At 33.9% G+C, this 10,000-nt stretch overlaps 1 protein-coding gene across 12 annotated transcripts in view; it reads right to left on the bottom strand.

Annotated features, from left to right (window-relative positions):
- Positions 1 to 10,000, bottom strand: part of LOC144976807 (multiple PDZ domain protein-like) — a 302,900-nt gene that overhangs the window by 18,538 nt on the left and 274,362 nt on the right. For all 12 annotated transcript variants that reach the window (XM_078921376.1, XM_078921356.1, XM_078921365.1 and 9 more), the window contains 5 exons: positions 8,589 to 8,672; positions 7,504 to 7,595; positions 6,948 to 7,080; positions 6,043 to 6,159; positions 4,414 to 4,558 (listed from right to left, as the gene is read on the bottom strand). In XM_078921376.1, coding sequence (XP_078777502.1) covers positions 4,414 to 4,558; positions 6,043 to 6,159; positions 6,948 to 7,080; positions 7,504 to 7,595; positions 8,589 to 8,672 — 571 coding nt within the window. The remainder of the gene's footprint in view (positions 1 to 4,413; positions 4,559 to 6,042; positions 6,160 to 6,947; positions 7,081 to 7,503; positions 7,596 to 8,588; positions 8,673 to 10,000) is intronic.

Here is a 10,000-nt window from a genome sequence, read left to right on the forward strand (position 1 = left end):
ATTCTCACGTCTTTCCTTCCAATCATTTTCACGTCTCTCCTTACCAAACATTCTCACGTCTTCCTTACCAACCATTCTCATGTCTTTCCTTCCAATCATTTTCACGTCTCTCCTTACCAATCATTCTCACGTCTCTCCTTACCAACCATTCTCACGTCTTTCCTTACCAATCATTTTCACGTCTCTCCTTACCAATCATTCTCACGTCTCTCCTTACCAACATTCTCAGTCTTTCCTTCCAATCATTTTCACGTCTCTCCTTACCAACCATTCTCACGTCTTTCCTTCCAATCATTTTCACGTCTCTCCTTACCAATCATTCTCACGTCTCTCTTTACCAACCATTCTCACGTCTCAACTTACCAATCATTTTCACGTCTCTCCTTACCATTCATTCTCACGTCTTTCCTTACCAATCATTTTCACGTCTCTCCTTACCAACCATTCTCACGTCTCTCCTTACCAATCATTTTCACGTCTCTCCTTACCAACCATTCTCACGTCTCTCCTTACCAATCATTCACACGTCTCTCCTTACCAACCATTTTCACGTCTCTCCTTACCAACCATTTTCATGTCTCTCCTTATTCACGTTTCTCCTTACCAACCATTTTCACGCGTTTTGTTTTCCGAAATGTCAAACCTATCCAACACAAAAATGGAATTCTTTTTTTTTTTTTTTACACACAAAGTCAGAAACAATAAGTTCACACGATATATAATTTTGTGCAGCAAAACAAGCTTGACAATAGAATATTAATGTCTTAAAAAGATCACAAATATTTTTCTTCAAATTGTAATCTTTGCAAAACAAGTAAGAATATGAACAATGTTCATTGTCTCGTTACAAATGGGATGAATTTTGAAAAGTTGATAAGGAGTGGGTTAATCGTTCACGCATTATGGATGTGGATATAATGAGCCATTTTAATTTCTAATAATGAGAAAATATGGAAACGATATAATGGGATTAGGGTGTAACACCAAACAACAAGCAATGTCTGAATACAAGACATTTCACAATATATTAAAAAAAAATTCTGCCCATCACTTATAAAATAATCATAGATCTGATTCATGATCGACATCAGAGACACAGACTTTGCACTGCTGAAAAGACATTTTAGAACTTATAAGTTTCCTTTACGTTTTTGAGGGAGAAACTGTGTCATCTAGATTATAAAACGGAATTATATCTGATGCAAAAACACAATCCGACCCCGAGTGATGCGTTACAAATACTATTGTAACATCCACCTAAAGTGCTGAGGCCATTACCTTTGTAATCGGGACTTTGCATAGAATAGTATTGGCAATAATAATAATAATAATAATAATAATAATAATAATAATAATAATAATAATAATAATAATAATAATAATAATAATAATAATAACAATAATAATAATTTTTAAAAAACACAACAAAAAACATAAGGTAAAGGAGAGTGGAAAATGAACAGAAAACGTATCACTGAAGGAACATCATACATGGTACAAATGAAAGTAGGGGAAAAAATGAAAAATTTAATATACGTATATAAGTAGAATTCTTCATGACGTAATGCCACGACATTAGGGTTACAAAATATATCATTTCAAAACAATGCCACAGATAATTATCTTGAAAGACCCATTATAATACTCCATCAGAAACAGCAAACAGCCGTCATTTATGACAATATGATACAGAAATCTTTTACAATTTTCTAATACTAGAGTGCTTTGTTCAAATTTCACTTTTCAAAAATATATTTGGCGCTCAATAACATCTGAATGAAAATAATTTGTTCTTAACATAAAAATATGAATACAAATCTAAATCTAAAAACATATCCTCAAAACCACTCGGATAAGAAGAAAAAAATATTTCAAAATTTAAAGAAATTGCACCCGAGTCAGAGATGGAAAGATATATCACCAATGGATTATCTGTAAATCCACCTATACAGTTAATAGAAAGAGAGAGAGAGAGAGAAAGAAAGACAAACAGAGAGGAGGTGTGTATGTGTGTGCAACAATATCTCGCATATACACCTAGAAAATCGTCATGACAGGTGTACGACATAGATAAATTAAATTAAAAAAAAAAAGATATGGAAGATTGTTGTTCTTGCTTCACAAAAGACCTGATAACTAGATAGCGCCATTATAGATAAACAGAAAAAAAATTCAGAGAGTGAATCATTTCCTGATTTACAAAGCAAAAACAGATATAAATACCATCATTCAATAAACTTTCACAGGCCTCTGCTTCTGTTTTCATGAAGACCAACGGTAACTGTGAGGTAATCTGGACCTCTAAGCAGACCAAAGTTGAAATGCTGTAATTACTCTTTTTGGTGAAGAGTTATATCAGCAATAAAAAAACTAGATTAATCATGTACAAAATCAAAATTTGAAAGAAATTTAGGATTGCCCTCTAACGAGTACATGATAACGTGGGGATGTGTTTATGATGACTGGCCCCCCGAACCAAATCAACAATGCTATAAAAATGAAAATAAATAGTTATAAGGGACATCGACGGGTAAGTACATAATTGTTGAGAAGTGTGCAACTGTAATATTGAATGGATACAACACAGGAACAAAAGAAGAGTTTCATGGATGCTAAATTTTGAACACAGGATAAGTTTCACATTTAACATTTCTTATCACACATAGAAGGTTGTAGATTTTCCCAAGCAATGCAGAAAACAAAGTGTTGGGTCGCTGTCATGTGACAGCTTTGGATATTGCATTGCAGAAGAACACAGTGAACAAAATGAAAAGGCCCATATCAGGAAAGACTGACACAAAGTTCCACTTCAGTTCTCAACCATTACACATTTCAAAGTTGGTGTCTCACATTAAGTCACGTGGTGGTGTGAAGCACACATTTCTTGTTATGAATGTGAATGTTTCATTACATAGAACAGACATACTTAACCCGAAAAAAAAAACAGCACAGTGTGTTTACATTGTACAATACTAAACACAACTGGAATGTGTCATATTGCAATACACACATAGAAAGTGACATGTTTACAGGAAAATCGCACAGTGTGTTTGTTGTCTCTTACCCACAAAACATAACAGACGCCTGGCTTTTCCTATAATATAAATAAAGATTATAACAGCACACAATACCGCTATTAGACAATACATGAGCAGACAACAACTAATCAAACAATTCTCCATTACAGAAGAAAGAAAAAAAAAAGAGGTTGATGCAAAATCACTAAAGATTATTGGATTATGACATGAACCATATAAATATATATTTTCAACATTGAAACTGAAAACAGAACCGAAACTTATCATAACCAAATTGAAGAAATCAATGTCAATTTTTAAAAACTCAGAAATAATTATCAAAAAGCAAAGAATGAAACTAAAAAAATAGCTTAAAAAACAACACAAAAACCCCCCAACAAAAAAAAAAAAAAAAAAGAAACCAAAAAAACCCCAAACTCAATAGAAAACAAACAAACCGTAAACAAAATCAAAGACAACCAATATTAATCAAAACTTTTCATCAGACCCTAATCATTTAATATCAGAACAGAGGCAACGATTGTCATGCAAGGAAGACAACATAGGGACAGTCAGAGTAATAGTTGGAAGAACCTAAATACGACAGCAACATTGTTAGGAAGGGATTAATGATGATCTCATCACTGAAGTGCGAAAGCAGCTACTTCTTATCATAGTTCACAAAACAGGACTAAAGACCAAAGAGAGCTGTCCAATGTAGTACAATCACCTCTCAAGATACAACCAAATCTCACTACATAAATAAATGTCTTTAATCAATAAGCCCTAGTTCTATATAAAATCTCCCTCACCATTTAGATATACAAACAATTGATCAGTCATCATTATTGAGGTACGTTTCGAGAAACAATCTACACACATTGTGACAGGCATGAGATAATCGCCACTAGGATATTATAATATTTCCCACATTCACTCATTGGTTTTGTAGCAGATTCAAAGCAAAAGCACTTAAAAAAATTATGAATAATAATGCTCTTTTCCTTTCTGAAATCCAAATCTAAATAACACAAAGACAAAAAAAAGTGGTGGACACGCTTTTTCAATGGTAAAGTATTAAGGTAATCATATAATATAATAATTAATAACAAGAAGAAAGGTCCAGAAGACAATAGAAAATAAAAACTTTACGACGATGAGGATTTGAACATGGAGTGGTGGATAGGGTAGAGTGTACATCATCTCTCTCGTGACCAGGCAGAGTTGCTGTAAAAGTAGAGTCATGGGTTCAAATCCTCATCGCTGCAAAGTTTTTATTCTCTTTTGTCTACTTTTCTATACAGTTCATTTCTTGTTCTTATCAACATACGTGCCTGCTCCACACACTTTTCTACTAAAAAAATATATGACTTTTAAAGAGGATGTCATGACTTACTTTTGGAATGTCTGCCTTTAGATTTGTTACTGGCTGAGGAATCCGATTTCTTTAAAGACGTCCCATGAGAGGAATTCTTTCTGGAGGAGGCTTTAGAACCCGCCTTGAGTCTGCCCACAGTCAGGCTTACCTTGCCCATCAAAGTCTGATGATTGATGGATGCAAACAAAGAATCAAATAAGGTCAAGGACAATACTTTTCGTTTAACCCATTCAGCCAGCATGATCTTTCATATCTATCCATTTAAATCCAAGCACAGTACTTATTTTGTCATATGACAACAGCTCTAGGTACTTTTATCTTTGTATTTATAAAAGTAAGTATAAAAAAAAAAAGTAGTACTTCAGAGCCATTAAGGCTCATGGAGCTGGAGTATATCCCAGTTTCTATAATGTGAAATGGACAATAGCTATTGCTTGCTATCCTTTGGATTGGACGCTAGTCTAATCGCATGTAAGAATAATATAATATAATATAAAATAACGTAATATAATATAATATAATATATTAAATATAATAATATCATATGACATATTTTCTGCATTTAATGAATAATAACAATAAATAAAATTCGCTTTATTCATCTCATAGGGGAAATTTGTCTCTTGGGTCTTATCCAAGGGAAGTCGGGAATAACACACAGGTGTCAGCCGCAGTGCAGAGCTGCAAATTTAGCTAGGGGGAGGTGACTTGCTCAAGGCCACACAGTGCAGCGGCGGGTGATAGAACTGGGTACTTTTCGGGTACAAAGCAAAGACTGCAGTGCTGAGCCACGCTCCTCCTAGTATAATAATAATCCTGATAACGTAATACATTTTTATACTGCGTATTTTCAGTGCAGCTATGTGGTCTTGTGGTATGACACTCGCTTTCGGATCGGAAGGTCCTGGGTTCGAGCCCTGCGCTTGGGGCATAGTTGAGTCCTTGGAAAAGGCTCTTTACTCACTTTCTCTCACCGTACTCAGGTGTAAAATGAGTACCTGGCCGTTAACAGCATTGTCTTTGTCCGAAAAATTGTAATATCGCCTAACAGGTGGCATGTCCCGTCCTACATGTTAAATGTTGCTGTTGACCAGGGACCCCATGTAAAGCGCTTTGAGCACATTTAGTGGATATTGCAATATATAAAGTTCAATTTTTTTAAATCTTTTTTTTTTTTATGGCAACATCTCTGGGCACTTTTTCTTGATAATTTCATAAATGCAGGTATATAAAAATAATACAAATTACAAATTACATCAGACAGACTTAAATCATTGATTTAACAAAAAGTACTTGAAATCCATTAAATATTTTCTTAAATATATGTTAAAAAAACAAAAAAACAGATTTGGCACAGTTTCGCAAAGAAATCAGGGAGAGGATTCCAAACAGAACGGGCAACATAAGCAGTAGATGGTCCTCTCTGTGCAAGTCTCCATTCCTGATAAGTTCTTCTGATGTCCAAGTCATGGCATTGAAAACTTTGCTTATAATTTTCTACCTCTGCTTCTTTCACTTGCAGATTCCTTTTAGTTTGATGATTAAAAAAAAAAGACGATAAAAAAGGTGGTTTAAGCAAAAGACTATTTAATAATGACTCTCACATACACTTTTTTCTCGTTATTCTTCAAAATATAATTAACTTACCTTCAAAACGGCAGCTGCATACTCTTGGGTCGAGTTTCTCATATCTTCCCCATTGACTGCCAGGATTTGATCTCCCTGCATCAATCGGCCATCAGCCTCAGCCACACCTCCTTTTACCTGGTGAAGTCAGGAATTTTAAATATTGAGTTTTATAAAAAAAGGAAAAAGATCACATTCATACGATGGCACAATTCCATTAAATGCCATAATCAATATGTTGCACAGTTCTTCAATTATTAAGCAAGCATTAGGCAAAGAACCAAATTTCTAATTTACATTAAAATACTTTACAGATTAAGCACCGTTTTTATGTACATGTAATTTTAAAATATCCATCAAAACTTCTAGCCGAGTCTTCCTTTTTCCAAGGACTCAAGTTTGCACCACTTAGAGTTTGACTTGAACGTACAATAAAACTGTTTTGAAGAAGTGGTCACAAATCACAACTTTTATAGTAGGCCTTTGCCTATGACTTCATTCACAAAAAGGGATGGGGAAAAAAATGACATAAGGAAATGAAGGATTGGACTTAACATCTTGGCAAAAACCTAGAAATATTAATGAGAGCAATTTCTCTTTTTACTATTCCTATATGGGAAACCTTACTCTTCATTTTATTTTCCAAGGATCATCTTCGAGGCAGATTTTCCAAATGAAACAAAAAGAATGATAATTTTTTTTTTTTTAAAGTCATCAAAACAATGACAACAACAACAATCATAATCAAACATTCTGTTCCTCATTTATTTTATATATGCATTGAAAACTTTTTGAAAGATCCAAATCCAAAACTCAGAATTCAATAGTGTATTAAATTGCCTTATGTTTACCCTTGTCACTGAAGATTCCCAGATCACATAATTGTTTCATCCATAAAAAAAAAAACATATGTGAAGACCACTTACAATATCTGATATGTAAATGCCAACATCGGTCTTCTTCCCAACAATACTTAGACCAAGGCCTTTTCCAGGACGTTTGATAAGGTCGACAGAAAATACATCCAAGATGTCCTCCTCCCTCACTTGGCTCTCATCTCTGAGAAAAAAAAAGATAAATAATTACAAACTGCAGTCATAATATAATATTATTTATATATATATATATATATATATATATATTTATTAGTGTTGGTGGGTACTCATAGGTACGAAAGTGCTCGATAATGATGGTTAGAACTAATATAAAATATAAATTGTATCACTCACTTATATGTGGCCAAAACATATGTTTCTGTGGCTTTCGTCCACGTCTTCAGTTGACATAATGTCAATTATATATATACCCACACACGTATACATACATCTACCCATACATACATACACGCATACATACATACATCCATCCACCCATACATAACATACATATACATATCCATCCATATATATATAAACATCGATCAATACATACATCCATTACATACATAAAATATAGATATCCATCCATCTATTCCATACATACCTGTAAACAGCCATCTTGACCACAGGAGGCGTTTGTCTCAACACCTGCAATGCCCGATTGTGACTTGCATCAGTCAAGTCTTCTCCATTCACCTGGATTGTTGAAAAATACACGATTAATATTGAACTGAAGCAGTCAAGTGCCAGGTCTATTGCAGACATCGGCTATATTGTTTCTCTAATTGTCTCCGTCATCAGCCCACTTCAAGAAGTCTACATCTCTTATCAATGTACCTCCTCCTTTCTTTTTCACATAGACTAACTCAATAAGACTGGGCGTTACTGTCTGTGTAAACATCCACATCCACACTGAATTATACAACCAATTCCTATTGCAAAGATGTATGAACACCAATCATACATTCATATCAGGAAGTAGTCCTTCAGAGCAATTACGACCATTCAGCCGGAGTTTATCCTGGTACTTACAGCATCAAATAGCCTTTAATAATTTCTTGCTACCCTTTTAATAAGACATTAGTATAATGCAAACTAATTTCCACCAGATCTGACCGAACCAGCTATCCAATTGATCTTGATCCCTTAGCATGAGAAGTGATGCTCTAACAACTGATCTATCGTGACCCCTAAACAATTAGAATTTCAAAACAAATGAAGATGAAGTTTACATCAAAATAACATGCCAGACTTCAAACCAAGCTGTCATCTTACTGAAATCGATATAATCATCTTCATACACTACCATATTCAAATAATTTATTTTTTTCATTGCACACAAGATGTGTGACCTTATTATGTTTAAGTGAACCCCTAATATGAAGAGTTAGAATGTTAATTTAAAAAACAAACCCAAGAGACTGTGAGAAAGAAGAATAAATTAATTTCATGAAACAAAAAAATAAACCTAACAAAAAAAAAAAAGAAACAAAACCAAAAAAAAAAAACCCAGCAAAAAACCCTAAAAAACCAAAACAATCTCAAACAAAAACAAAAATCAGATTAAATTTCCCGTACCTGATTCACTCAAACATATTACAAGATTGAAGGGAAATGGGAGAGGGGGGGGGGGGAGGATTCACACAGAACCTTTCCATCAACTTAACATTATTTACATTAACTACTTACCTCCAGGATTTGATCTCCAGCCCACAGCCTGCTGTCTCTCGCAGCAGCACCATCTTCATAAACCTCATGGATTATAATAGCACCCTGTAAGGCAAACATAGTGGGATCATATTGTGATGTGTAAGGTTTTAGGACTCATTTAAATTCTTACTTGACATGATATGTACAAAACCGAGCACCTTATACAAAGCCACTGCTGATATGCAGTTTCTAGTTTCGTTATTATTTTACTTAATATTGTAAAGAGGGGTAACCACAACCAAAAAAAAAAAAAGATCACTCATTATTGGCCTAAACGATTCTATATATTATAACAATAAGTGACCCTAACGATTCTATAATAACAATAAGTGACCCTAATGATTCTATAATAACAATAAGTGACCCTAATGATTCTATAATAAAAATAAATGACCCTAATGATTCTATAATAACAATAAGTGGCCCTAACGATTCTATAATAACAATAAGTGGCCCTTACAATTCTATAATAACAATAAGTGACCATAATGATTCTATAACAACAATAAGTGACCCTAACGATTCTATAATAACAATAAGTGACCCTAACGATTCTATAATAACAATAAGTGACCCTAATGATTCTATAATAACAATAAGTGACCCTAATGATTCTATAATAACAAGAAGTGACCCGAATGAATCTATAATAACAATAAGTGACCCTAAAGATTCTATAACAAACAGCCTTATTGTTCTTAAAAGCAGAGTTGATTCAAGATTCTGACTTGATTATTTCATCATTTTTGTTATTTTCATTCTATTAACAACCACGTCATTTCTTGGCCTCTTCCTATTCAAATAAATATTAACTCTTAACAAGTGGTGCCCAGTTGAATTACATATGATTAAGAAGTCCCTTAGGGCCATAAGGCCCACAGAGCCCGACTTTATTCCTGTTTCTGTAATGTAAAGCAAACAGTATCAATTGCTTACTACCCTTTTGATAAGACGTTTATCTATTACAAAGTACTTTCAATTTGATCTAACAGAATCAGCTCCTCAATGATTGCTGGCTGGAAAGAGGGGATAATTGAAAAAAAAAATCTTCCCTGCACCCCCGATAAATTCTTAGGTGAATATTTAACCAACTGAATTGTGAGGAATCCCAATTCACTTAAAAATGACATCACATCCTTTTGTTTACATCAAGAGTTAGGTAAGAGTGATATGATTTGGGCTTCATAGCATCAAAATCACTGCTTTAGTGGTGAAGACCCATTACGATGCAATTATAACCAGATGAATAATGGGGAAAAACTGATGTGGTAGAAACTCAGTCTGCTGTTAACTCTCTCCTTACCAGCCATTTTCAGGATTTTCCCCAATACTTCACACCCAACTAACACAAAAATATATTTTTTATCACTCAAACATAATAGCAGTACAAT

Source organism: Berghia stephanieae, chromosome 1, assembly GCF_034508935.2.
Source record: "Berghia stephanieae isolate SIO BIC M18660-M18661 chromosome 1, UCSD_Bste_1.3, whole genome shotgun sequence".
Lineage (NCBI taxonomy): Eukaryota > Metazoa > Mollusca > Gastropoda > Nudibranchia > Aeolidiidae > Berghia > Berghia stephanieae.